We start from the raw sequence: 26,627 nt of genomic DNA on the forward strand, positions 1-26,627 counted from the left end.
ACATGTATATATTGTAATTGGTTCTTAGTCGAGCACTGCCTATATGGTTACGGCTGTTATGCGTAGCACTGCGTTGGTCAAAATCCTGATTTGCTACAAGCTGTGTATGTATATACTGTAAATAAACTGTAAATATTCTACAACAAACAACTCTGCTATTTTCCGGCTTCAAACACCGTCATCTCCTCCCCACAACAGACATCCTGGGAGGTCGGTGGGGCTGAGAGAGCTGTGAACAGAAACTGCTCTTTTTCAAGAACGGCTCTGACAGAGCTACGGCTTGCCCAAGGTCATCCAGCAGGTGCATTTGGAGGAGTGGGGAATCAAACCCGGTTCTCCCAGATGAGAGTCCGTGCACTTAACCACTACACCAAACTGGCTAGCAAGTTAGATAGCAGATGATGTAGAAGACCTTCCCCTGAGGCCTTAGGGAGCCTGTCTGAGTAGGCAACACTGACCTTGATAAACCAAAAGTCTGACTCACTGCAAGGCAGCCTTGTGTGAGGGGGCCTGAGAAAACAGCCTCCAAAAAAGCACGTGGACACATGAAGCCGCCTTCTGCTGAGTCAGACCCTTGCTCCATCAAGGTCAGTATTGTCTACTCGGACTGGCAGCAGCACTCCAGGGTCCCAGGCAAAGAAAGGTCTTTCGTATCACCTACCGACTGGTCCTCTCCAGGGTCTCAGGCTGAGGTCTTTCACATCACCTATCACCTAATCCTTTCTAACTGGAGATGCCGGGGACTGAATCTGGGACCTTCTGCGTGCCAAGCAGATGCTCTACAACTGAGCCACAGCCCCTCTCCATGGCTCTCCGGGGTCTCAGGCAGAGGGCTTTCACATCACCACTGAGCCACTGAGGTCTTTCACATCACCTATCACCTAATCCTTTCTAACTGGAGATGCTGGGGACTGAACCTGGGGACCTTCTGTATGCCAAGTGGATGCTCTACTACTGAGCCACTGAGGTCTTTCCCATCCCCTACTGCCTGGTCCTTTCTAACTGGAGATGCTGGGGATTGAACCTGGGACTCAGTGGCTCTACCACTGAGCTATGGTTTCTCTCCATGGCTCTCCAGGGTCTCCAGGTGAGGTCTTTCGCATCACCTACTGCCTGGTCCTTTCTAAATGGAGATGCCGGGGATTGAACCTGGGACCTTCTGCATGGCTTCTCTCCATGGCTCTCCAGAGTCTCCAGCTGAGGTCTTTCGTATCACCTACTGCCTGGTCCTTTCTAAATGGAGATGCCGGGGATTGAACCTGGGACCTTCTGCGTGCCAGGCAGAGGCTCTGCCACTGAGCCACAGCCCCCTGCCCTTAACGTAATACTGAAGAGCTGTAGCTCGTGCAGGGCCACTCTCCGCTGAGAAAAGAACCAGGGAATACATCTGTCTGAGCCAAGAACAATACTGGGCTGATGTAAATTAACTGATGCAGCGTAAGGCAGCTTCTTGCATTCGACCTTGATCAGAAGTCACAACAAGTGAGAGAGAAGAAACAGGAACGTCTAACATCTGTAACTCCCCCCACCCCGCAAGCATCTAATATAGAATATTAATAAACATGGAAGATGAATTAGACCTTCTGATGTGGAATTTCCAGTCATCCCTATCAGACAAAGTGATCAGAACCCAAATCGAGAAAACCAGGAAAGACACGTACAGCTGAACCTGGGGCCTTCGACCTGCTTCTTGCCTGCCTTTCTTCTTTGAGATGAAGGATACTTTCAAGGGGAGAGACGGCCACTTTGAGCTGTCCTTGGCACTGCCCGCTGAAATCCGTGATGTTGTACCAGCCGCAGACTAACTGGAAGCCCGAGAGGAGGGGGGAGAGATCGACCGACGCGAAGCCTATCACGCGCTCAACGTCTGTGGAGAAAGCGGAACACAAACGGCATGTCGGCTGGGAAACGCTGGTTGACACTGACACCCGTGTAGAAGAAGAAGAAGAAGAAGAAGAGATTGGATTTATACCCCGCCCTTCACTACCCGAAGGTGTCTCAGAGCGGCTTACAAACTCCTTCCCCTTCCCCTCCCCACAACAGACACCCTGTGAGGTAGGTGGGGCTGGGAGAGCTCTTGTCAGAACTACGGCTTGCCCAAGGTCATCCAGCCAGGTGCAAGTGGAGGAGTGGGGAATCAAACCTGGTTCTCCCAGATTAGAGTCCGCGCACTTAACCACTACACCAAACTGGCTCTCTTGTCACAGTAAAAAAAAAATTGTGAGCGTTTACGTAACTGTCCAAAGAGCCAGTGGAACACGGACTGTAATCTGGGAGATCGGGTTTGATTCCCCACTGCTCCACATGCAGCTGCTGGGACGGCCTTGGGTCAGTCACAAGTTCTCTCGGAGCTATTCTCTCAAGGGCAGTCCTCGAAAGAGCTCTCTCAGCCTCACCTACCACATAGGTTGTCTGTTGTGGGGAGGGGAAGGGAAAGGAGATTGTAAGTCGCTCTGAGACTCCTTCAGGTAGTGACGGGCGGGTTATAAATCCAATCTCTTCTCCTCTTCTTCTTTTTAAAGCCCAGGCCCCCAGCCTGCCCTTAAAGAGGGCGAACCGCAGCAAACAACTATGATCTGAACCAGAGATCCCCAACCTTTTTGAGCCTGTGGGTACCTTTGAAATCCTGAAACAGTGTGGTGGGCAAAGCCACAAAATAGCTGCCACGGGAGGTGGAGCCAGCCACAAGATGGTGGCACAATTTACCTTCAGTCACACAGTAAAGAGCCTTGTGCTGTGGCTGAAGCAATGTTTTTTTAAAAAAAAAAAAATCTGCACAGCCAATCAAATCTCCAGTAGCCGATGAGAAGCCTTGCTGGTCCTGCCCACTTTTGAAAAACACTTGGCAGTTGCCAGAAAAGGTGTCGACGGTGGCCATGGCACCCACAGGAACTACGTTGGGAACCTTAGTCTGAACTGATTCCAGAGATTCCAGATGAATCGAGCCTAGTTAGAAGGATCCGGCCAAATGTAATTCATGTGCCCAAAGGTATAAGCGGCAGCCTATACACTCTACTAGCCATGGTGACTAAAGGGAACCTCCATGCTCAGAGGCACTAATCTTCTGAATCCCAGAGCCAGGACACAACGTCAGGGGAAGGCCTCGGCCTCTGTGCCCTGTTTCTGGCCCTCCACAAGAACTGGTTGGCCACTCTGTGAGACGAGATGGTGGAGTAGGCGGTGGACTAGGTGGACTACTGGTCTGATCCATCAGGGCTGTTCTGAAAATCTTATCGGGGGAAGGCCTTGGCCTGTTGTTGGGCCTCCAGAGGAACTGGCTGGCCCCCCTGTGAGACGGGATGTTGGACTAGATGGACCCTCACTGGTCTGACCCAGCAGGGCTCTTCTGAGGTTCTTATCAGGGGAAGGCCTCGGCCTCTCTGCCCTGTTTTTGACCCTTCAGAGGAACTGGTTGGCCCCTGTGTGAGACAGGATGCTGGATTGGATGGCCCCTCTCTGGTCTGATCCAGCAGGGCTCTTTGGAGGTTCTTCTCAGGGGAAGACCTCGGCCTCTCTGCCCTGTTTTTGGCCCCCCAGAGGAACTGGTTGGCCCCTGTGTGAGACAGGATGCTGGACTAGATGGACCCTCACTGGTCTGATCCAGCAGGGCTCTTCTGGGGTTCTTATCAGGGGAAGGACTTGGCCTCTCTGCCCTGTTGTTGGCCCTCCAGAGGAACTGGCTGGCCACTGTGTGAGACAGGAGGCTGGACTGGATGGACCCTCCATGGTCTGACCCAGCAGGGCTCTTCTGAGGTTCTTCTCAGGGGAAGGCCCCTCTGCCCTGTTGTTGGCCCTCCGGAGGAACTGGTCGGCCACCGTGTGAGACAGGAGGCTGGACTGGATGGACCCTCCCTGGTCTGACCCAGCAGGGCTCTTCTGGGGTTCTTACCAGGGAAAGGCCTCAGCCTCTCTGCCCTGTTGCTGGCCCTCCAGAGGAACTGGTTGGCCACTGTGTGAGACGGGAGGCTGGACTAGAGGGACCCTCACTGGTCTGATCCAGCAGGGCACGTCTGAGGTTCTTAGCCGTTAAGAGCAATTTCAAACAACCCACTGCCACATTAAAAAAAAAGGAACCAGCACCAAACAGAAGGTAGAAGGGCAGCTCAGGTCTGCCAGGGATTGACAATATGGGAGGCACTGCGTGCTGAGAATACCTGCTTTGTGCCACACTTTGAAGACCAGGGTTTGCTGGGGATCCAGAAGCAGTTCATTGGAGAGCCTGAGAGGAAGACAGAGCAGAATGAGAGAGACTGATAATGCCCGGCTAGCAGGAAGCAGCATGACTGAAGTCCCAAGAATGGGCAGCCTGTGCAAAGCAAAGCTGGCTCTGGGTGCGATAGTGGGCGCACTGGAAACGGCTGCCCAAACCTCAGCTGAGCTGGCGTCTGGCTTGCCAAGTGGAGCAGAGGGTTGATTCCACTCCCATTATCCTAAGAGGGGTGAAAAGGTTCACATCAACCACAACAGGTTTTCGGGTGGGAGGCCGTGTTGATCTGAAGCAGCAGGGGGGAAATTGAGTCCAGGGGCACCTTTAAGACCGACAAAGTTTAATTCTGGGAATAAGCTTTCGGAAGAAGAGGAAGAAGAAGAGGAAGAAGAGGAAGAAGAAGAAGAAGAAGAGGAGATTGGATTTATACTGCGCCCTTCACTCCCCAAAGGAGTCTCAGAGCGGCTGAAAAACTCCTTTCCCTTTCCCTTCCCCTCCCCACAACAGACACCCTGTGAGGTAAAAGAAGAAGAGATTGGATTTATACCCCGCCCTTCACTACCCAAAGGGGTCTCAGAGCGGCTTACAAACTCCTTTCCCTTCCCCTCCCCACAACAGACACCCTGTGAGGTAAAACCCTTCACTACCCAAAGGGGTCTCAGAGCAGCTTACAAACTCCTTTCCCTTCCCCTCCCCACTACAGACACCCTGTGAGGTAAAAGAAGAAGAGATTGGATTTATACCCCTCCCTTCACTACCCAAAGATGTCTCAGAGCGGCTAACAAACTCCTTTCCCTGCCCCTCCCCACAACAGACACCCTGTGAGGCAGGTGGGGCTGAGACGGTCTGACAGAAACGGCTCTTTTTCAAGAACAGCTCTTGTCAGAACTACTAGTAAAACAGTAAATCACCGTGTACAATTAAACAATATTTTAAGGGAAGCTTAGCCAATTATTATATGCTGTAGACCCAGTCACATTAGAGCTTGCTATAGGAGCTCCCCAGTCACCAGAATCTAAGCGCGGTAGCGTACTCAAAAAATTGTATAAGAATTAGCATTTCGAAATATGGCTTGCAGCACTTCATTCAAAAAATTGTATAAGAATTAGCATTTCGAAATATGGCTTTCAGCACTTCATTCTAATGAAGAAATAATTACAGAATGACAAACCTGAAGAAGGACACGGAAACGGATAGTGTACTAGAACTCCGTCGTTTGTCTGTAACTAGTACTGTACTACTCTGTATGTACTGCTAAGCTTTATACTGCATATTGTAGTGTTACTGTTGTAATTTTGTTAATAATTGAATTCTAAACATTGCATATAAAACCCAACAAATATTGTTTAATTGTACACGGTGATTTACTGTTTTACTAGCTATTATACACCGTGGTCCTGTTTGTTGTAATATATCCTTGTCAGAACTACGGCTTGCCCAAGGTCATCCAGCCAGGTGCAAGTGGAGGAGTGGGGAATCAAACCCGGTTCTCCCAGATTAGAGTCCGCGCACTTAACCACTACACCAAACTGGCTACACCAAACTGCAGGCACACTTCTTCAGATTAGTCTTTAAGGTTAGTCTTGAAGGTGCTCCTGGACTCTTTCTCTTTTCTACAGCTACAGGTGGGTTTGGAACTGTTTTATTTTAGTGTGTAACACTAAAATAACAATAACAACAATTGACAACCACACCGGTAGCCCTGAGCCGCGGATCCCGGCGTCTACTGCCTTGTCTTAGCCTCCCCTAACTGAAGCAGACCAACATAATTAAAGTAAAACTGGAATTCCCTAGCGCTTTAACATCATGTTTGATTTTCATATCGTTTTATATCGTTGTATAATTATGAGAAACTGTATTAATGTAATGAACTGTGTTTTACATATTGTGTAAACTTTTACTCTGTTGTAAGCTGCCCAGAGCCAGCCTAGGTCAGATGGGCGGGGAAAAAATCAATAAAACCAATAGATAAATGTTCAGGACACAAGGAAGATGGCTCTCTTGTTCTTGCAACCTGGTCTCGGGAGCATAAGACACAAATAACAAAGCTTCACCCAGGGACTCCATCTTGTCCAAGCGGCCAGGAACAGTGGCCCCTGCTGACATCTTTTCTGCTGCCCACCGAGTGTTTCTAGGAAGTGGGCAGGGACATGTGGGCCGTTTTCCCCAACAAGGCTTCTGGTAGGCTGTGCAGATTTTGAAAAATAACGCCCTTGGCGCCAGCTACCACCACAGCACAAGGATCTTCACTGCGTGACTGAAGGTAAGCTGCGGCGGCCATTTGTGGCTGTGCCCCCCCCCACCGTGTCAGAATTCCAAAGGTTGTCATGATCCGGGCTGTGCCACCAGAGGCCTACTAGGCCCAGGGAGCCTGGGCCTACAAACCCCAGAAGGCCTTGTGAAGTTTTGGCGTCGATTCTGACCAACTGGGAAGAAGAGGCCTGGGGAATAAAAGAACTGGTACAAGAGGGAAAGCTGTTCTTCTTCCCAGGAAACAGGGCCAATAGAGAGGCTGCTATGGGGAAGAAATCCCTCATCCTGAGGGAAGGGTGAGTAGTCTAAGGCCACTTGAGATAGTGGGCTAGGGGGGGCAGTATGTTCAGATGCGTAAGGGCATTTGACTTTTTTTCTTTTCACCCACTCACTGTTATTATTCTGCACCTTGTTGTTTGGCCTCCTATAAAATAAACTATTTTCCTTGTTCACTCTGCCTGGTCCTCATGCTCATTTCGGCTAAAAGGGAGGTCTAAAGGCCCGAAAGGGTGCTCTGGGCCTTCTCAAGGGATCCTAAATCCAGAGTGGTGGCGGTGTCAGGTGACACCCCACCTGAGCCATAACATACCTGCAGGCTCATAAAGGTTGGGGACCCTTGGTCTAGGGTAATGATGAGCTCTGAACTACTGCACCTTCAGGTAAAGTTACAATATGTCAAGTAAATACAACGTGCCCTGCTCACTGACCAGAGCAGAGACATTCTTCCTCTGGGGAACTCTGTCACAGTGGGTAGCGAATCCGTGCAGCTCTGAAAGTACTGCACTAGAAAAGGCCACGTTCCATACCTGGTCTGCAGCTGAAAATCCCAAACGGGTGAATCGGTTTTTTCCACGATTTCAGTGGTAACAGGGCTGTCTGGGTCAGCCGTCACGAACGATACGCAGCTGTTGGGAGCTGTCACTCCGCGCTCGGTGAGGGGGCTTCCTGGAACAGAGTCAATCCAACAAAGATTTGGCAGTTGTGCTATGTGATCACAGAAGAAGAGCCCTGCTGAGTCAGACCAGTGAGGGTCCATCTAGTCCAGCCTCCTGTCTCACACAGGGGCCAGCCAGCTCCTCTGGAGGGCCAACAACAGGGCAGGGAGACCGAGGCCCTCCCCTGAGAAGAACCTCAGAAGAGCTCTGCTGGATCAGACCAGTGAGGGTCCATCTAGTCCTGCATCCCGTCTTCCCCTGATAAGAACCTCAGAAGAGCCCTGCTGGGTCAGACCAGGGAGGGTCCATCCAGTCCAGCCTCCCGTCTCACACAGGGGCCAGCCAGTTCCTCTGGAGGGCCAACAGCAGGGCACAGAGGCCGAGGCCTTCCCCTGATGTTGCCTCCCGGCTTTGGGATTTAGAAGATTAGTGCCTCTGAATATAGAGGTTCCCTTTAGTCACCATGGTTGGCCACTGTGTGAGGCAGGATTCTGGACTAGATAGACCACTGGTATGGTACAGCAGGGCTCTCCTTATGTTCTTAGAGCCTACAGCTGTTCTATAGTAATCTAAACAATTATACTAACTCATTTTAATATGATTTATGTAATTTCTTATGTATCAATGCTTCTATTGTATGCTCTTCGGAACTGGCCTTCGACCATAAGACATCATTCATTAATTCACTCTAAAACAAGGGGCACGTGGCAAACATATCACTTGATCCCACTGTCTTAGCCAAAAGCAACGATTGCGGTGTTCCATTTAAAAAATAACCCTGCTACACATTTTGGAAAATCTAGTGAAATGATGCCCAAAGAGAGATCATTAGGAAGTGTTAGGTAAAGCTCCCCTGATCTGGATGACCCAAGCTTGCCCAATCTTGTCAGATTGCAGAAGCTAAGAACCAGGTTGGCCCCGGTTAGACCTTGGATGGGAGACCACCAGGGAAGTCCAGGGTTGCTATGCAGAGGCAGGCAATGGCAAACCCACCCCTGTACGTCTTTTGCCCTGACCTAGATGGCCCAGGGTAGCTCAGTCTCACCAGGCCTCAAGTCAGCCCTGGTTGGCATTTGGATGGAAGTCCAGGGTTGCTAAGCAGAGGCAGGCAATGGCCAACCACCTCCGTATGTCTTTTGTCATGATCTGGATGGCCCAGGCCAGCCCGATCTGGTCAGATCTTAGAAGCTGAACAAGGTTGGTCCTGGTTAGTATTTGGATGGGAGACCACCAAGCTAGTCCAGGGTTGTTACGCAGAGGCAGGCAATGGCCAACCACCTCCGTATGTCTTTTGTCATGATCTGGATGGCCCAGGCCAGCCCGATCTGGTCAGATCTCAGACGCTGAACAGGGTTGGTCCTGGTTAGTACTTGGATGGGAGACCACCAAGGAATTCCAGGGTTGCTACGCAGAGGCAGGCAAAGGCAAACTACCCCTGTTCATCTGCCCTGACCTAGATGGCCCACGGTAGCCCGATCTCATCAGATCTTGGAAGCTAAGCAGGGTCAGCCCTGGTTAGTACTTAGGTAGGAGACCACTAGGGAAGTCCCGGGTTGCTACGCAGAGGCAGGCAAAGGCAAACCACCTCTGTGTGTCTTTTGCCCTGATCTGAATGGCCCAGGCTAGCCCAATCTCGTCAGATCTTGGAAGCTAAGCAGGGTCAGCCCTAGTGAGTGTTTGGATGGGAGACCACCTAGGAAGTCCAGCAGAGGCAGCCAACGGCAAGCTACCTCTGCATGTCTCTTGCCTTGAAAACTCCATGGGCTCACTGTAAGCGGCTGTGACTTTTTAAACAGATAATTTTTATTCATTTTTATAAACAGCAAAGATTTACAAGGTAAGCATGAGCATAGTCAGCTCTCAATGGCTTCATGTGACTTGACAGCCCTTTCCACCAGGCAGAACTGTCAGAGAGAGGCTGTTTGCTCTGCAATGACTGTGTAGGTCTCTCTGTGTGTGGAAGCTCTGCCATTCACCCCCCCCCCCCCATTTTTTTTAAGGGGCTCCAAGGCCGTGCCCGGGCTGCAGCAGGACTCTACTCTGTTTGTTTCAAAAACAAGGGAAGTGCTCTGCCGGAAAAGAGATTAGCTAATAAGTGAAGGAGCCGTGACCTAGTTTGTCCCGCTGTTCGACTGGAGTCACTGGGGGTGCTTTTGTGCCCAGCTGCAAGGTCAAGCCCTGGGAACGGCTGCTTCTGAGAGGAAACCGTGTGGAACGTAAATCCCATGGCTGCTTCCGGGGGGAGGAGGCGATCCAGAGCACAGCATGGCCCGAATCAAGGTCAGAACGAGGAGTCTCTGGATGGAGGCGGCTTCCTGGGAGCGATTTGTTCTGACCGGCACCCCTTCTTGCCAGGCTCACTGAGCTGAGATCTCTTAATACACAAGCTCCCCTGCCTGATCGGAAGGAGGACTGACTCTGGTTAGTACATGGATGGGAGTCCACCAAGGAAGTCCAGGGTTGCTATGCAGAGGCAGGCAATGGCAAAACCACCCCTGTATGTCTTTGGCCCCGACCTGGGTGGCCCAGGCTCAGAGGTCATTTCAGGGGGGATCGCGGGTGATCGCAGTTCCCCCGGGTGAGGTACGGGGGGCGGGGCACATGACGAAGCCCCGCCCCCTGCTTCTGGCCGCCCCGCTTCCGGCCCTCATTCAGCCAGGAGGAGGCAGGAGAAGAGGGAGGGTAAGTTGCTTCCTCCCTGCCTCTCCCCACCCCTGCCTGCCTGGGGCCAGGGAGGGCCTTGGCGGGGCTTCCTCGCACTCCCGCCGGCCTTGCAGGTCCACCGCCGGGCCCCTCATGGGGCTCGGCAGTGGAGCTGCAAGGCCGGTGCCAGCGGCCAGGACCGTTGGGGGCGGGGTGTGTGGCCTTATGACACACTTCCGGTGATGTCAGGGGGTGTGGCATATGCTAATGGATTATGCTAATGAGTTCCCCTAGCTCTTTTTCTACGAAACGACCCCTGCCTAGGCTAGCTCAGTCTCACCAGGTCTCAAGTCAGCCCTGGTTAACAGCACTTGGATGGGAGACCACCAAGGAAGACCAGGGTTGCTACGCAGAGGTAGGCAATGGCCAAAACCTCCTCTGTATGTCTTTGGCCCTGACCTGGATGGCCCAGGCTAGCTCAGTCTCGCCAGGTCTCAAGTCAGCCCTGGTTACCACTTGGATGGGGAGACCACCAAGGAAGTCCAGGGTGGCTACGCAGAGGCAGGCAATGGCAAACCTCCTCTGTATAGCTTTTGCCCTGATCTGGATGGCCCAGGCTAGCTCAGTCTCGCCAGGTCTCAAGTCAGCCCTGGTTACCACTTGGATGGGGAGACCACCAAGGAAGTGGTGGTCCAGGCTAGCCCAATCTCATCAGATCTTGGAAGCCAAGCAAGGTCAGCTCTGGTCAGCTCTGGTCAGTACTTTGATGGCAGAGTACCAAGGAAGTCCAGGGTTGCTAGGCAGAGGCGGGCCATGGCAAACCACCTCTGTATGCCTTTTGCCCTGACCTGGATGGCCCAGGCTGGCTTGATCTCACCAAGATCTTGAAAGCTAAGAAGGATCAACCCCCGTTCGTACTGGGATGGGAGACCACCGAGGAAGGCCGGGGCGGCTACGCAGAGGCAGGCAACGACAAGCCACCTCTGTATGTCTTTCTGCCCTTCCCCTCCCCACAACAGACACCCTCTGGGTGCAGCCACAAAACGGCTGCTGCAGGACGGCTGCCTTAGCTGACCTGCGGTCAGAGCGTGAAGATCCCTGTGCGGTGGTGGGAGCTGCTGCCAAAGTAGCTTTAAAAAAAATCTGCACAGCCCATCAAGTCTCTACCTGGCCCACTTCCTAAAAACACATGATCTACCAGGGCTAGAAGTGAAGGGCGGGGTAGAAATCCTCCTCCCCCTTGTCCCTTCTGACTCATGGCCACCCTATGAGAGCCAGTTTGGTGCAGTGGTTAAGTGCGCGGACTCTAATCTGGGAGAACCAGGTTTGATTCCCCACTCCTCCACTTGCACCTGGCTGGATGACCTCAGGCAAGCCATAGTTCTGATAAGGGCTGTCCATGAAAAAAGAGCCGTTTCTGTCAGAGCTCTCTCAGTCCCACCTACCTCACAGGGTGTCTGTTGTGGGGAGGGGAAGGGAAAGGAGTTTGTCAGCCGCTCTGAGACTCCTTTGGGGAGTGAAGGGCGGGGTATAAATCCAATCTCTTCTTCTTCTTCTTTTACCTCACAGGGTGTCTGTGGTGGGGAGGGGAAGGGAAAGGAGTTTGTGAGCCGCTCTGAGACCCCTTTGGGTAGTGAAGGGCGTGGTATAAATCCAATCTCTTCTTCTTCTTCTTTTACCTCACAGGGTGTCTGTTGTGGGGAGGGGGAGGGAAAGGAGTTTGTAAGCCGCTCTGAGACCCCTTTGGGTAGTGAAGGGCGGGGTATAAATCCAATCTCTTCTTCTTCTTCTTTTACCTCACAGGGTGTCTGTTGTGGAGAGGGGGAGGGAAAGGAGTTTGTCAGCTGCTCTGAGACCCCTTTGGGTAGTGAAGGGCGTGGTATAAATCCAATCTCTTCTTCTTCTTCTTTTACCTCACAGGGTGTCTGTTGTGGGGAGGGGGAGGGAAAGGAGTTTGTAAGCCGCTCTGAGACTCCTTTGGGTAGTGAAGGGCGGGGTATAAATCCAAACTCTTCTTCTTCTCCTTCTCCAAAACGTCTGATTGTTAACAGTCTTGTTCCGGACATGCAAACTGAGGGCTGTGGCTTCCTTGACTGAATCAGTCCATCTCGTGTGGCGCCTCACTCGGAGTCTCAGAGAGGCTTCCAATCTCCTTCCCTTCCTCTCCCCACAACAGACACCCTGTGAGGTAGGTGGGGCTGAGAGAGCTCATCCGAGAACTGCTCCTGAGAGAACAGCTCTGCAAGAACTGTGGCTTGCCCAAGGTCACCCACCAGCTGCAAGTGGAGGAGTGGGGAATCAAACCCGGTTCTCCCAGATTAGAGTCCGCGCACTTAGCCACTACACCAAACTGGCTCTCTAACTCCAGATTAGAGCCTGTGCTCCTAACCACCAAACACACACACACACAAACACACACAGAGAGAGAGAGAGAGAGAGAGAGAGAGAGAGAGAGAGAGAGAGACTACTTTGCTTGTGAATGGATGAACTTGGGCAGCAACTTTAAATATAATACTAGAAGCCACAATGACTAGACTGAGGCCATTGTACTTTGGTCACAGAAGAAGGAGGAGGAGGAGGAGGAGATTGGATATATACCCCGCCCTTCACTTGGAGTCTCCCCACAACAGACACCCTGTGAGGTAGGCGGGGCTGAGAGAACTCTGACAGAACTGCCCTTTCAAGGACAGCCCTTGTCAGACCTGTGGCTTGCCCCAGGTCATCCAGCAGCTGTAAGTGGAGGAGTGGGGAATCAAACCCGGTTCTCCCAGATTAGAGTCCGTGCACTTAACCACTACACGAAACTGGAAGAAGAGATTGGATTTATACCCCACCTTTCAGTACCCAAAGGTGTCTCAGAGCGGCTGACAACCTCCTTTCCCTTCCCCTCCCCACAACAGACACCCTGTGAGGTGGGTGGGGCTGAGAGAGCTCTTAACATAACTGCTCGTGTTCAAGGACAGCTGTGCCGGAACTACGGCTTGCCCAAGGTCCTCCAGCAGCTGCAAGTGGAGGAAAAGGGAATCAAATCCGGTTCTCCCCGATTAGAGTCTGCGAACTTAACCACTGCACCAAACTACAGACAGGAGTCACTGGAAAGGACAACAATGTTAGGAGACGTTGAAGGCGGCAGGAAAAGAGGAAGACCCGACCTGAGATCGACTCACCCAACCAAGGAAGCCACGGGGGCCCCTCCGTTTGCAAGGTCTGAGCAAGGCTGTTAACAACCAGACCTTCTGGAGGACAGTAATTCACAGTGTCCCCGTAAGTCGGAAGGGACCTGACGGCACATAACACTCACATGCAGGGCTTTTTTTGTAGAAAAAGCCCAGCAGGAACTCTTTAGCATAATAGGCCACACCCAACAGCAGGAACTCATTAGCATATTAGGCCACACCCCTGACAGCACCGCTCATTGGCACATTAGGCCACACCCCCATGTTACCAGAAGTGTGCTCATCCAGCCACACCCACCTTTTGCTTGTTATTCTGTTTACCTTGTTTGTTGTCAAAACCCAGGACCTTTTTTTGTAGCAGGGACTCCTTTGCATGTTAGGCCACACACCCCTAATGTAGCCAATCCGAATGAGTTTCTGCTGTTGGGTGTGGCCAACTCGGGAGCCAGCCGGAACTCCGTTCCTGTGCGTTCCTGACCAAAAATAGCCCTGCTCACATGTCCTTCTGCAGCCCAAGAAATTTTCGCTCTCCTTACCTTTCAGGCTCAAGTGCATGGCTCTTTCCACGAGAATGCTGACAGCAAACGTCTTGTGGGGATCAACCGCAGCAGGAGACGCCTCGGGGGGTTTCTCAGCGGGGGTCCCCACGGCGGAGGAATCCGGCTTGCGGTGCTGAGAGTCCAAGTCTTGCTGGCTGGTCGCGGGCGCCTCCCTCCCGTCTTCGCACTCGCTGCTGCTGCCGCCGCCGTGTTCGGCGGGCTCGAGGCCGTGGGGGGTGGCGGGTGCGAGCGCGATATGAATTCGCACGGCGGCTCCCGACAGGTTTGAGGCGTTGCGCCGGAACAGGGGGTAGATGCCTGCAAGGACCAGACGGCAGAGCAACAGCATGGTGTATCCGAGAAAGCAGCAGTGTTTTATACACTTCTCGTCCCAACCGAGCAGTTCGAAAGCAAGAAATTGCAAGTAAATAAATAGGTACCACTTCGGTGGGAGGGTAACAGCGTTCCGTGCGCCTCGGCGTCTAGTCATGCCGGCCACATGACTGCGGAAACGTCTTCAGACAGCGCTGGCTCTTCGGCTTTGAAACGGAGATGAGCACCGCAACCCTAGAGTCGGATTCGACTGGCTTTCGAGCAAGGGGAAACCTTTACCTTTATACACTTCAGCCGGTCAAGTCTGGTTTCTGGAAATCCTCGTCTATGTGGATCGGGGCCACGGGACACACAAGAAGCTGCCTTACACCAAATCAGACCATCAAGGTCAGTATTGTCTACTCTGACCGGCAGCTGCTCCTCAGGATCTCAGGCAGAAGGTCTTTCACATCACCTACTGCCTGGTCCCTTTTTAAAACTGGAGACGCCGGGGATTGAACCTGGGAACTTCTGCGTGCCAAGCAGATGCTCTGTCTCTGAGCCACTGAGGTCTTTCACATCACCTCCTGCCTGGTCCTTTAAACTGGAGACGCCGGGGATTGAACCTGGGAACTTCTGCGTGCCAAGCAGAGGCTCTTCCACTGAGCCACGGCCCCTCCCCTAAAAGGGTACATTGAAAACTGCTTCTGTTTTCATCCATCTGCAATTCTTATTGCGAACATACAAAGCGGCCTTATACGGAATGAGACCCTTGGCCCGTCAAGGTCAGTATTGCCTGCTCTGACTGGCAGCAGCTCTCAGGTAGAGATCTTTCACATCACCTACTGCCTGGTCCTTTTTTCTAAACTGGAGATGCCATGGAGCTGGCCAAGCAGAGGCTCGACTATGGAGACACAGCCCGTCCCCAAACACATGAAGCTGCGTTCTACTGAATCAGACCCTTGGGCCATCAAGATCAGTATTGCCTACTCAGGCTGGCAGCGGCTCTCCAGGGCCTCCGGTGGAGGTCTTCCACATCACCTCCTGCCTGGTCCTTTCAGCGGGAGATGCCGGGGACTGAACCTGGGACCTTCTGTGTGCCAAGCAGAGGCTCTGCCACTGAGCCACAGCCCCTGTCTCTGGCTCTCCAGGGTCTCAGGCGGAGGTCTTTCCCATCACCTCCTGTCTGGTCCTTTTAGCTGGAGATGCCGGGGACTGAACCTGGGAACTTCTGTGTGCCAAGCAGAGGCTCTTCCACTGAGCCATGGCCCCTCCCCTAAAAGGGTACATTGAAAAGTGCTTCCGTTTTCATCGATCTGCGATACTTATTGTGAACATACAAAGCTGCCTTATACTGAACGAGACCATTGGTCCGTCAAGGTCAGTATTGCCTACTCTGACTGGCAGCAGCTCCCTCACTGGTCTGATCTTCTGAGGTTCTTATCAGGGGAAGGCCTTGGCCTCTCTGCCCTGTTGTTGGCCCTCCAGAGGTACTGGTTGGCCACTGTGTGAGGCGGGATGCTGGACTAGATGGACCCGCACTGGTCTGATCCAGCAGGGCTCTTCTTACATTCTTATGAAGGCCTCGGCCTCTCTGCCCTGTTGTTGGCCCTCCAGAGGAACTGGTTGGCTGCTGTGTGAGACAGATCCCTGGACTAGATGGCAGGACTCTTCTTGGGTTCTTAGCAGGAGACGGCCTCAACCTCTATGCCCTGTTGCTGGCTCTCCAGAGGAACTGGGCGGCCACTGTGTGAGACGTGATGCTGGACCAGATGGACCACCAGTCTGGTCCAGCAGGGCTCTGCTTCGGTTCTTATGACCGACAGGTGCACAAAATACTTTTCGGTTCAGTGAGAAATGCTGGGGTTACAACGGGAGGGCGACAGATGGCTGCCTGGGAAGAAGCCACAGGACAGGACCTAACAGCTCCCTGCTGCTAAGGAACGTACCACTGACTGTTCTCGCGCTTCTGGAATCCCCCCCAAGCGCTGCGAGGTCCATGTACGCCGACCCGATCAGGCGATCTGTGTCCAGCGGCCTTTCCGCGTGCCTCTCGCTCCCGTAAGCGCGCCACACCTGGAACTCCAGCCTCTCCTCTCTGAAGTACCACCACAGCGCTGGGCTCCTTGGAAGGTCCACCCGCTTGCTCTTAAAGGCCAACGTCACGTGCCTCTGGTCTTCCGCGAACCTTGGCCTCCGGAGAGACGTCCACCGGGCTTCCTGATCGTACAGTTTATAGCGAAGGTAGACGTGGGTGCTTCTGTGCAGCTGTGTCTGCCCCGCGGGCAACACGCAGTGCACCGGCAGCCACAGTCTGGGGATTGAAACCGTCACCGTGGCAGGATTCGGGGGGAGAGGAGAGTCGCTGTCGTCGTCCTGCGGGCTTTCCCCGAGGGTCTCCTCCCAGTTCCAGCCTAAGAGGGCAGCGGCGTCCAGGACACGTTCTCGGTCCCCAGGGCGAGCGAAGCTCACGGAAAGCTCCAGGCCTCCGACGACGGCTTGAACGACGTTGGCGCCGTGGGAAGGGACCAGATCCTCCGGGAGGGTTACTGGGTACCAGCCTCTAATGCCTTCGACAGAGCACAGAAAGATTTACAGATGGCATCGAACCCCAGATGGATTCGCTAAAATGTATAAAACCTTTTTTTTTTAAGACCCCCGGAGGGGATTTTTTAAATTTTTTATAATACTACTGCAGGCCGTTACAGCAAGCCTGGCCCGTGGTCTTAACATCTAACTGATTATGAGCAGAAACAACGTGGAACATCTGGGCAGTGGAAATTTATTCCGGTAATATACCATCTCGATTAATTTAATCAGCCGCCAGCACTTTGTATTTATAATGTTTTATTGTTGGTCCAATATTGTGTATTTTAATGTATTTATGTTTTTATGGAAGCCGCCCTGAGCCCGCTTGCGGGGAGGGAAAATTGCAGGCAAATCTTTCAAATAGCTGACATAGACCAAATCTGGTATCATTTAACTAACTCAGCTGTTAAACAATGATGAAGTTATTAAACTCATTTTGTGTGTGTGTTATTTCTATGTTTTACTGTGGAGTTTTATATGTATGTTGTTGTAGTTTAAAATGCAGGCCTGTAGAATAAGAAAGAGAGTGGTTGGATGGGTGATTGAAGTGTGGTGTCATTACCCGCAGGGGGCACAGTTGACTGGTTGGTTCAGAGAGGCTTTGCAGAGAAACAGTCAGTAGAGCTGAGTGGGGAAAAAGTGTGAAGTATGAGAGAAATGTGTGTTCTGTCTGGAACACTATAACAAAACCGTTACAGTGTTATACTTCTAAATAAACCCTTTTTGTGTTTAAGAGGAAACAACTGTTTTGACTAAGGATCCCTTTCTTACCTCAGAGCCACCCCAAGCTGACTGTTCTGTCATTCTACTAATTATAACTAAGCCATCTTGTTCTTCAGGTCCCACTAAGAATTCTAAGGCAAGAAACTTTAGTGGCAGTGAAAATACGCAGGGAACAATAAGGAAGGTATGAAGGCAACACAACACATGTCACTTCAGAACTCGACAGTGGAGGTGCCTTTACAGACGTTACATATAAGAAGTCTCACAGGAAAGGAATAAAGCACTATAGTATGGGATAAGCCGGTTGCTTCGGGGTCAAGCGGGAATTTTTTTTTTGGGGGGGGGAACGTCTAATTAACCATGGAGAGTCCTTTTCTTGTCTGCCTCACACTGCATCAGGGAGTTTAGGCTTATTTAAACAGACCTTGCAGCAGCAGCAGCAGCAAAAGAAGAAGAGGAGGAGGAGGAGGAGGAGATTGGATTTGTACCCCGCCATTCACTACCCAAAGGAGTCTCAAAGTGGCTTTCAAACTCCTTTTCCCTTCCCCTCCCCACAACAGACACCCTGTGAGGTAAAAGAAGAAGAAGAGATTGGATTTATACCCCGCCCTTACCTAAAGGTGTCTCAGAGCGGCTTACAAACTCCTTCCCCTTCCCCTCCCCCTCCCCACAACAGACACCCTGTGAGGTAGGCAGGGCTGAGATAGCTCCGACAGAAACTGCTATTTTTCAAGAACAGCTCTTATCAGAACTATGGCTTGCCCAAGGTCATCCAGCCAGGTGCAAGTGGAGGAGTGGGGAATCAGACCCGGTTCTCCCAGAATAGAGAAGAAGAAGAAGAGAAGAAAAGATTGGATTTATACTCTTCCCTTCACTACCCAAAGGAGTCTCAGAGCGGCTTACAAACTCCTTTCCCTTCCCCTCCCCACAACAGACACCCTGTGAGGTAGGTGGGGCTGAGAGAGCTCTTGTCAGAACTATGGCTTGCCCAAGGTCATCCAGCAGCTGCGAGTGGAGGAGTGGGGAAACAAACCCGGTTCTCCCAGATTAGAGTCTGCGCACTTAACCACAACACCAAACTGGGTGCCGGGAAAGGGGTTGGCGGCTGCCATGGCGCCCACAGGTGCCACACGTTGGGGACCCCTGCCGTTAATCATAACGCAAAGCAATTCCATGCACAATTCACTCAAGTTGAAAAGGGGAATACGACACAATCTTTACCTGATCTTCTCATTAACAGCTCTCTGGTTGGCACTTTGACGGTTCCCAGGAGGTAATCCCTTGAAGCCTGACCCTGTGACGTTCTGGGAGCTACAAAGATCAAGAAGAAACATTTTGCCATTCATTCCTTGCCCCAGACTGAGATTTCCTATCTATACTTTGTGGCTAATAGCCACTGATGGACCTCTGCTCCAGAAGTTTATCCAATTCCCTCTTGAAGCCGTCCATGCTAGTAGCCACCATCACCTCCTGTGGCCGTGAATTCCATGTGTGAATCACCCTTTGGGTGAAGAAGGACTTCCTTTTGTCTGTTCTAACCCGACTGCTCAGCAATTTTATGGAATGCCCACAAGGAGTTCTTGTCTTGTGAGAAAGGGAGAAAAGGACTTCTTCCTCTACCTGCTCTATCACATGCATGTAGACTTGGTTTCCCTAGTACAGGGGTCTGCAACCTTTAAGACATAAAGAGCCACTTGGACCCGTTTCCGACGGAAAAAAAAACCCGGGAGCCGTAAAACCATTGCGACATTTAAAACAAATATAACACTGCATATATATTGTATTATATATTGCATAACAGGGACGTAATTAGAAATCACAGGGCCCCATAGCAAAATTTGCTATACCCACCCCCCTCAAGCTCCAGCCACCCCCATGGATCCCTTACTTACCAACCTACTCCAACCAAAAAAAAAATGCAATTGAACAGCATATTACACAGCCAATAAAAATGCCCCCAATGTGCCATACAAAACTAATTACTGCCCCAAAGTGCCATAGAAAATTATTCAGGGCTCCAGTGCACCATAAATCATAATCAGTGCCTGATGAAAATAATAATTAATAATGTCATCCTCGTCGTTATAAAATAACTTTTTTGTCACTTTTTTATTATTTCTTTGTTTGACCCCCTCTGAATTACTCCTCCTTTCTAGAAATAAATTAACAAGTTACCTTTTTTGTGTGTGTATGTGTGTTCTTCACTCCATCGCAGTTGTGTATGTTCTTCACTCCTGCGCAGTGCTGCTCACCCGCGCAGTGCTGCTTAGGCTGGCACCGGCTCCATCACTCCTCCCCCTCGCACGCAGGCGGCCTGGCTAGTGCAGTGCCTCGTGATAGCTAGTACAGTGCCTACAGATAGCAGCTTCATGTATCCCAGCAGCCCTTACGAGTCGCCAAATGACGAAATCTCGCAACTGCGCTTTGGGATGTCTGCGCTTCGCCTCCGCCCCGCCCTGCCTCCTATCGGACTAAAAGCATTACATCCCGTAAAGCTCACTGAGAGGAGGCGGGGCGAAGGCAGAGCGGCGCGCAGACATCCCAAAGCGCAGCTGCGAGATTTCGTCATTCGGCGACTCGCAAGGGCTGCTGGGATACATGAAGCTGCTATCTGTAGGCACTGTACTAGCTATCACCAGGCACTGTATTAGCCAGGCCGCCTGCGTGCGAGGGGGAGGAGTTTCAAACAAAGAAATAATAAATAATAAGTTTGCCTCCCGGAGCCGCGGCAAACGTTCCAAAGAGCCGCATGCGGCTCCGGAGCCGCAGGTTGCAGACCCCTGCCCTAGTATTTTCCCCATTTTCCGCTGCAGAATCAACTCGCCGCGTTAGAGTGGTAAATTATCACCCCTCATCGATATTGTCCTGCTAATGCGACAGTCTCTGTACCTCTCTATCTAAATCCCTAGCTCTGTATCATTAGAGTGTGGTTGTTTATTTGTAGGAGAGTGTGAAATTATTCAGTAAAGAAACCATTTTATTTAAGATCTAGTCTGCCTGTCTATTTCTGGGGATCTGGATAAATAGGACTCCGATATACACAGGTTATCGGTCCCATAATTAAGCACATTGCCATTTAATATTTAAATTCCCCACTCTTTTATTAAGAAACTAGAAATAATGCCCGTTGCGGAAATAAATACAACGGGATCTAGAAAGAGGCTCTGGGAGAGTGCTCTGGCTTTGGGCAAACAGTGTCAGTTTCCTGTGGCGACCTCAGCAGGGTTTAATGACAGAGTCCACTGTTTTCTCCAGAGGGACTGATCTCTGCTACCTGAAGAACATTTGTATGTTTGAGTTATCTGTAGCCCTCACCTGGAGAGTGGTAACCATTGTTACCCATTCTCCTCTCCCCTATGAGGTGTGTTATGCAACTGAAAATCCCAACTGCCTTGCGGGGGGGGGGGGCGGAGGTGTGGAATGGACTGAAGTCCAATCAGCTTCCATATGCAAAAGACCAGGTTGTCGCAGCAGTTGTGGTGTGGGCGGGACCCGGGCTTTGCCTTCTGATTGGTGGCGATATATGCTTAGGAGCAGTGCCATCAGCCATACACTAAGGGAGTGCATTTCAGAATTAGAACTTTGGCACCCACTATTCAATTATATATAATATAAGGAGAGATAAGGCAATCTGGCTAACTGTTGAATTGGGACCTGGGAGACCCAGGCTCAAACTGGCACAAGGTTCACTCCCTGGCATCTGCAGTAGCACAGACCGGGCAGTAGGTGAGGTGGAAGACCGCTGCCTGAGACTCTGGAGACTTGACATCAGTCTTGAGTAGACAAGACTGACTTTGATGGACCGATGGTCTGGTTTGGCATGAAGGACAAGAAAGAACAAGGGAAAGGGTTTATCCGGTGCTTATAGATGCCCTGTGCATTTCTCTGTTCAAGGTGGAAGCTGGAAAACGTTTACAGAAGACCCCCCCTGTCGTGATCTGGGCTGTGCCACCAGAGGCCTACTAGGCCCAGGGAGCCTGGCTAGCAGTAGGTGGGGCTGGGCCTACAACTCCCAGAAGCCCCTGAGAGGTTTTGGAGCCAAAACTGACCAATAGGAAAAGAGGAGGGCTTGGAATAAAAGACCTGGAGCAGCAGGAAAAGCTGTTCTTCTTCCCAGAGGGCAGAGCCAGAAGGGACTGAGGCTGCTGCAGGGAAGAGACCCTCATCCTGAGGGAAGGGTGAGTAGTCTAGTGCCACTTGGAATAGTGAGCGAGGGACAGTATATCTTTAGACACGTTAGGGCATTTGATTTCTTTTCTTTTCACCCACTTACTGTTATCCTGCACCCTGTTTGTTTGACTTCCTATAAAATAAACCTTTTCCTTGTTGTACTCTGCCTGGTCCTCACGCCTATTATTCGGCCAAAAGGGAGGTCAGAAGGTCTTGGGAGGGTGCTCTGGGCCTTCTCAAGGGATCCTAAATCCAGAGTGGTGGCAGCGTCAGGTGACACCCCACCTGAGCCATGACACCCCCTGACGCCCAAGCTTACAGTGAGGGATCCAGAAGAGCTGAATGAACTCTTCGCCTCGCATCTTGTTCTTTCTTGTTCTCTCTGCTCATTGGTGCAGCCATTATTTTTCCTGGTTTGGTATAAGGCAGGTCCAGGTGTCCATATGGCAAATCAAGGGGCCCAGTAAATGCCGGGGATTGAACCTGGGGCATGCCAAGCAGATGCTCTTCCAACTGAGTCACGGCCTCTCCTTAGAGGTCATTGTTAGCTCGGCCTACCGCCTTCCCGTTGCCCACCTGAATTCAGGTTCTGGTGGAAGACGGAGAAGACAGCCTCGGAATACTGCAAGAGCTCCCCCAGACAACACGCTTCGCCGCTGCTCCTCTGGACCACGAGATTGCACGGGAACTCGGTGTGGTGCTCGAATTCCGGGCAGAAGGTACGTGCCACGGCTCGCGTGCTGCGTCTCTCCCCTTCGGGGAGGAAAGGGAGGTACACCGTCACGTAGGCGTTTACTCCAACATCTGCGCTGTATTGCAGCGAAGGGTTCTTCTCAGCCAAGGCCCTAAGCAAAGAGAACAGACAGGGAGTGATTATGCTGTAACGTAAGAACGCAAGACCTGCCCTGCTGGATCAGACTGAAGCTTCCTCTTTCCGATAGCGGCCAATCAGATGTTGGCCCACTCACAGAGCATTTGGACCACTCACAGACCATAAAGAAGATCAATTTGGATGTGGTGGGCTCTTTGTTGCAGACTCAAAACGTCCATTGGCTACAAAGGAATTACTTCGCCAGGAACACAGGTGGATCTTTAAGTTAAACACTTTGATCCCCAATGGTTTGAACACTGACTTTGATTTAAGTTGTTGTAAAATTCTGTAAAGTGCTTGTAAGGCCCCGGTCACACGGCAAAGTTGCCGCGGGAGAGGCACGGATGGTGGGCGGATTATCCGGGCGCGATCACACCCCAACATCTGGGAAGTGGAGCGCACCCGTGGCTTACCGCCAACAATACGCGTTAAAAAACTAGTACCTCCAAGGTACTGGTAAACGTTTGCCACAGGTTGCCTCCAGACTCCCGTGGTGTGATCGTGCTGGCGCGCGGCATTCCCCTCCGGTCCCTCGTTTACCCACCAGCGCCGAGGGAAGGACCCATGGTGTGCCGCCGGTGTGTCTGATCGCGTAATCACGGATCAAACTGCGCCGGGGCAATTAGCCACGCCTCCCCCCCCCCGCGATATCCGGCCCGTGTGACCGGGACCTTAGAAGAAGAAGAAGAGATTGGATTTATACCCCGCCCTTCACTTGGAGTCTCAGAGCGGCTTACAAACTCCTTTCCCTTCCCCTTCCCACAACAGACACCCTGTGAGGTGGGTGGGGCTGAGAGAGCTCTGACAGAAACTGCTCTTTTTCAGGAACAGCTGTGCCAGAGCTTGTGACTGACCCAAGGTCACATCAGCAGGTGCAAGTGGAGGAGTGGGGAATCAAACCCGGTTCTCCCAGATTAGAGTCCACGCACTTAACCACTACACCAAACTGGCTCTCTTAGTATGTTATTTCAGGCCAGTTTCCCTTCCTTTGGTTTACCCGCCAGTTTCATTAAAAATATTGTTCTAGAAGTAAAAATGTAAAATAGGATATTATGTAGTGATGTAAGTGGTTTCAGAATACTGTTACTCCAGGTTGTCACTTCATAATGATGAATGCTGAGTACTAACCTCTACTATTATTGTAGAAGCTGGTTTGGTAGAAAGAAAAAATGTCAGTGGGGCGATTGGATTTGGAAAACTGGTTTAAGGAGATTCATTAAGTTTGCATTTCAGTAAGTATGTATGTTTTGGCAACTGTAAGCTGCTCTCTGAGACTCCTTCAAGTAGTGAAGGGTGTTGTATAAATCCAATCTCTTCTCTCTTCTCTTCATCTTTAAGGTGTCAGTGGACTCTTGCTCTTCTCTATGGCTGCAGACAGACTAACATGGCTAAAGGTAAAGGTTCCGTTGCTCGAAAGCCAGTTGAGTCCGACTCTAGGGTTGCGGTGCTCATCTCCGTTTCCAAGCTGAAGAGCCAGCGCTGTCCGAAGACGTTTCCGTGGTCATGTGGCCCGCATGACTAAACGCCGAGGCGCATGGAACACTGTTACATTCCTACCAAAGCGTACCTATTTATCTACTTGCAATATCTTGCTTGCAAACTGCTAGATTGGCAGGAGCTGGAACTAGAGATTCACTCCGTCATGCGGCACTCAGGCCTGAGGCTTCTGATTTTCGCCCGCCATTTTTTTTAAAGGTCAGCGATATGCGCTTGCTTGGGCGAAGCTTCGCCCTGGAGTTTGTTTTTTAAAAAAAGAAAAGGGCCTTAGTTTAGCGTTTCGGAGGCGTCTGGGACCTCAGAGAGGCTACTTTGCTCTTTAAACTTTAAAGGTAAGTCCTTACCTTTAAAGTTTAAATGTAAGACAGGGGTTTTTTGCGCATGTGTGAAGATTGCCATTCTGTGGATGGCTGCCTATGCGCATGTGCAAACTAAGTAAAAAAAACCCCACAAACAAACCGCCGATGCCCGCTGTGTGTGGACGGGCGTATTGCGATGTGCTGCACAGTCAGGAGGTGAGTGTGATCACGTTTCAGCTGGCATAAATTGCACCGGTTCCAACCGGTACAGTTTATGCCGGCTGAAACGCCCCGTCTGAACGCACCCACTGTGTGATAGCTTGCCAGTTTATTTACCAGTTCCTTTCCCCCAGATAACCTTATTTTTTGTTTCTTAATCAATAAATCATATTTTGTTTAAATTTAATCCAGAATTCAGTTCAATCCTTCCTCAGGGCCACAGAGACCTTAGAAAGCCCAGACCCTGGGTCACATTACTAACAGCAGAAACAGATAGATTTGGAATTTCTTAAAATTCCTGGTGGCAGCAGAAACTACCCAGTTTATAAACACAGAATATAATTTTAAAGTGAAAACAGTCCCGCCCAAATAAGCAGTGCACCACACCTTAACTCATCATTAATTACATAAGTTTCACCTTGTATTGTTATATATACCTCTTACAAATATGTGAAAATAAAGTTTTTATATCCTTTAAATAAATAAAAAAAGGAGTTGCAGGGCTCCCCCCCCCCCACAAGAGCAGTTTGGTGAGAAACCACCTCTCGGAGCCTCTGTCTCCTCCTTACCTGGCAGCTGCTTGCAAACCGGCTGCTCGGTGGATTTGAACGGAAACAGAAACAGCCTGAGCTGCCAGGACTCCTTCGGCCGCTTTGAGGGAGCACCGGTACCTTATGCTTACGTCCAGCAAACCTGGAGCAAGGGGGAAAGAAAGAAAGAACATAAGAGAAGCCAAGATTGGATCACGCCAATGGCCCATCCGGTCCAACACTCTGTGTCACACAGTGGCCAAAAATACCAGGTGCCATCAGGAGGTCCAGCAGTGGGGCCAGGACACTAGAAGCCCTCCCACTGTTGCCCCCCCCCAAAAAAGCACCAAGAATACAGAGCATTCCTTGCCCCAGAGTCCCTATCTAGACCTTATGGCTAACAGCCACCGATGGACCTCTGCTCCATATATTTATCTAGTTCCCTCTTGAAGCCGTCCATGCTTGTAGTCACCACCACCTCCTGTGGCAGTGAATTCCATGTGTTAATCACTCTTTGGGTGAAGAAGGACTTCCTTTTATCTGTTCTAACCTGACTGCTCAGCAATTTCATTGAGTGCCCACGAATTCTTGCATTGTGAGAAAGGAAGAAAAGTACCTCTTTCTCAACCTGCTCTACCCCATGCATAATCTTATAAACCTCGATCATGTCACCCCTCAGCCGTCGTTTCTCCAAGCTAAAAAGCCCCAAGTGCTTTAACCTTTTTTCATAGCGAAAGTGTTCCAACCCTTTGATCATTCGAGTTGCCCGTCTCTGCACTTTTAGCAGTGCTATAATATTGTTATATATACCTCTTGCACTTTCAGCCGCTTCTTGGAAATCTGAACTGAGCCTGGATCGGCATTTAGGATACGAGTCAAATTGTTCAGTGTGTGTGCCAGCAGACAAAAAAGAGGAGAGAGAAGTCCTTTTCTCCCTTTCTCACAATACAAGAACTTGTGGGCACTCCATGAAATGAATGAGCAGCAGGCTTGGAACAGTGAGAAGGAAAACCTTCTTTCCCCACATGTGGAATTCTCTGCTGCAGGACGTGGTGGCAGCTACAAGGAGAGACAGCTGCAGGAGGGGACTGGATAAACTTATGGAGCAGAGTTCCACGAGTGGCTCTTAGCCACAAGGACTTGATGGACTTTTGCTCTCACCCAGCATGCCTCTTCTTCTTATGTAAATTCAGTACTGCCTCCTCAGACTGGCAGCTGTTCTCCGGGGTCTTTCCCGTCACCTCCTGCCTGATCCTTTCAACTGGAGATGCCAAGGATTGAACCTGGGACCTTCGGCATGCCAAGCAAAGGCTCTACCAACTGAGCCACAGCCCCTCCCTATGGCTCTCCAGGGTCTCAGGTGGAGGTCTTTCCCATCACCTCCCGCCTGGTCCTTTTAACTGGTGATGCCGGGGATTGACCCAGGGACCTTCTGCATGCCAAGCAGATGCTCTGCCAACTGAGCCACAGCCCCTGTCTCTGTCTCTCCAGGGTCTCAGGCAAAGGTCTTTCCCATCACCTCCTGTCTGGTCCTTTCAGCTGGAGATGCCGGGGACTGAACCTGGGACCTTCCGTGTGCCAAGCGGAGGCTCTGCCAACTGAGCCACAGCCCCTCCCTATGGCTCTCCAGGGTCTCAGGCTGAGGTCTTTCCCATCACCTCCTG

The 26,627-nt window shown here is 51.1% G+C and overlaps 1 protein-coding gene across 1 annotated transcript in view; it reads right to left on the reverse strand.

The window, feature by feature from the left end:
- The window catches only part of C2CD3 (C2 calcium-dependent domain containing 3), a gene marked incomplete at its 5' end in the record, with an annotated part of 73,616 nt that overhangs the window by 20,455 nt on the left and 26,534 nt on the right, over positions 1-26,627 (reverse strand). The window contains 8 exons of the mRNA XM_015425050.1: positions 1,695-1,867; positions 4,155-4,219; positions 7,267-7,405; positions 13,751-14,071; positions 16,015-16,635; positions 18,599-18,688; positions 22,124-22,392; positions 25,003-25,126. Coding sequence (XP_015280536.1) covers positions 1,695-1,867; positions 4,155-4,219; positions 7,267-7,405; positions 13,751-14,071; positions 16,015-16,635; positions 18,599-18,688; positions 22,124-22,392; positions 25,003-25,126 — 1,802 coding nt within the window. The remainder of the gene's footprint in view (positions 1-1,694; positions 1,868-4,154; positions 4,220-7,266; positions 7,406-13,750; positions 14,072-16,014; positions 16,636-18,598; positions 18,689-22,123; positions 22,393-25,002; positions 25,127-26,627) is intronic.

This window comes from Gekko japonicus, unplaced genomic scaffold (genome assembly GCF_001447785.1).
Source record: "Gekko japonicus isolate JY-2015 unplaced genomic scaffold, Gekko_japonicus_V1.1 scaffold2548, whole genome shotgun sequence".
NCBI classification, from domain to species: domain Eukaryota; kingdom Metazoa; phylum Chordata; class Lepidosauria; order Squamata; family Gekkonidae; genus Gekko; species Gekko japonicus.